This window comes from Colletotrichum abscissum, assembly GCF_030869225.1.
Source record: "Colletotrichum abscissum strain IMI 504890 chromosome Unknown Scaffold_457.1, whole genome shotgun sequence".
In the NCBI taxonomy this organism is placed as follows: Eukaryota; Fungi; Ascomycota; class Sordariomycetes; order Glomerellales; family Glomerellaceae; genus Colletotrichum; species Colletotrichum abscissum.
Genome location: NW_026850384.1, coordinates 1 through 1,300, shown reverse-complemented (window position 1 = coordinate 1,300; position 1,300 = coordinate 1). Strand labels below are relative to the sequence as shown.

The 1,300-nt window shown below is 54.5% G+C and overlaps 2 protein-coding genes across 2 annotated transcripts; one reads left to right on the top strand and one right to left on the bottom strand.

Moving 5' to 3' along the window:
• On the top strand, positions 1-340 carry CABS01_17199 (uncharacterized protein; the record flags this gene model as incomplete). Its single annotated transcript, XM_060550526.1, has 1 exon — positions 1-340. A coding segment is annotated over one exon (340 nt), but the record flags the coding sequence as incomplete, so codon positions are not given.
• A 337-nt stretch (positions 341-677) lies between these two features.
• Positions 678-1,193, bottom strand: CABS01_17198 (uncharacterized protein; the record flags this gene model as incomplete). Its single annotated transcript, XM_060550525.1, has 1 exon — positions 678-1,193. One exon carries the CDS (start codon positions 1,191-1,193, stop codon positions 678-680), a length of 516 nt encoding a protein of 171 aa, XP_060394815.1.
• Between the last annotated feature and the right edge of the window lie 107 nt (positions 1,194-1,300).

The following is a 1,300-nucleotide window of genomic DNA, read 5'->3' as shown; positions in this document are numbered from 1 at the left end:
CACAAGCACTGATAAAAGACATACAGACCTCTGGCGCTTTGCCAAGGACTGGTGGAATCACATCGGCTGGCACCAGAAGCCGAAGCAACCAAGCGATTCTCGTGGCAGATCTATGCACATGCTACAGGTCAGTACCAAGCCTTGTGGCCCACCACTCAATCTACGTCTACGTCCTTCTCGTCTTCGACATTTCCTACAGGCCGCGCCACCACCATGGCCACCGACGGCGGACGCGGCAACCCCAGTGCGCGAGCGCTTCTTCCCCAGCCCGCCCCCTCCCACCCCACCTTCTCACGATGCCTTCCGGCCCAAGTCCGATTGTGATGCCTCCAGACATTGAGCTCACCCATGTGGCTCCTTGTTAGTCGGCACTACTAACGAGCAAAGATGGTAGATGCCATCCCACTTTTGCGCGGTATCCAGATCGGCTAGTGGCAATGGGAATTCTATGCAGGATCACCTCTGAAAACCGAACGTCGCGACAGGAGCCAACTCGCGATCGCATCACGAATGACAACACGCACAGCTTGTCTTTTTTTCTTTTTTATCTTCCTCCCGCATCATTCGATGTATGAGTCATGCAGCTAGACGAGTCTTGCAGTAATCATGGTATAAGAACCGTCGAAATTCATTACCAGCTGGAAAAAATACTTGTAAAATACGAAGTGCCGGGCGTATCAGCCGGCCGGCTGGTAATCAAGCTCCCGCAGCCACACGTTGGTTCGGAGATACTGGCGCATATCTTCTCTTCTCTGAAACTCGGAAAACAAAGGGTGGTTCTCATCCATCCGAAACCCGCCCGCAAGATCGTAAAGGACGTCCCGCGTTGCATCTGCAGCAGATACTGCGAAACCGGTCAGAAAGCATTCATCATCGAGAACAAAGAGCGTACCGAGGACCAACATATCTCCCATGTTTCCAAGTGCGTCGGGTGATGTGCGGCCGAACAAGTTAGACGCTTCGCCCCATAGGCTGGCTGTGAGGTCAGGGCTGCCGACATAAAGCCGCGCTCTTGTGCCAAAGTCCTTCACGCGAGTCGGTTCACCGCGTGATCGGTTGCTGCCGCCGTGAAGATGCTTGTTGATCAGCCGCTCGGCGTCGGCCGTGCTCAGGACATGTGTCGGGGCGCACGCAGCAATCTGCTCGTCACTGGCACACTCTGGTAGCAGAGTTTGGAGATCGCCGACGGACATCCCCTGTGTCTTTGTGTCCAAGAAGATGGAAATCTCGAGGATCTGTTCGCAACCAGTCAATCACGTCGACCAACAGGAATGGCTAGGTCACAATGTACGTACGTAGC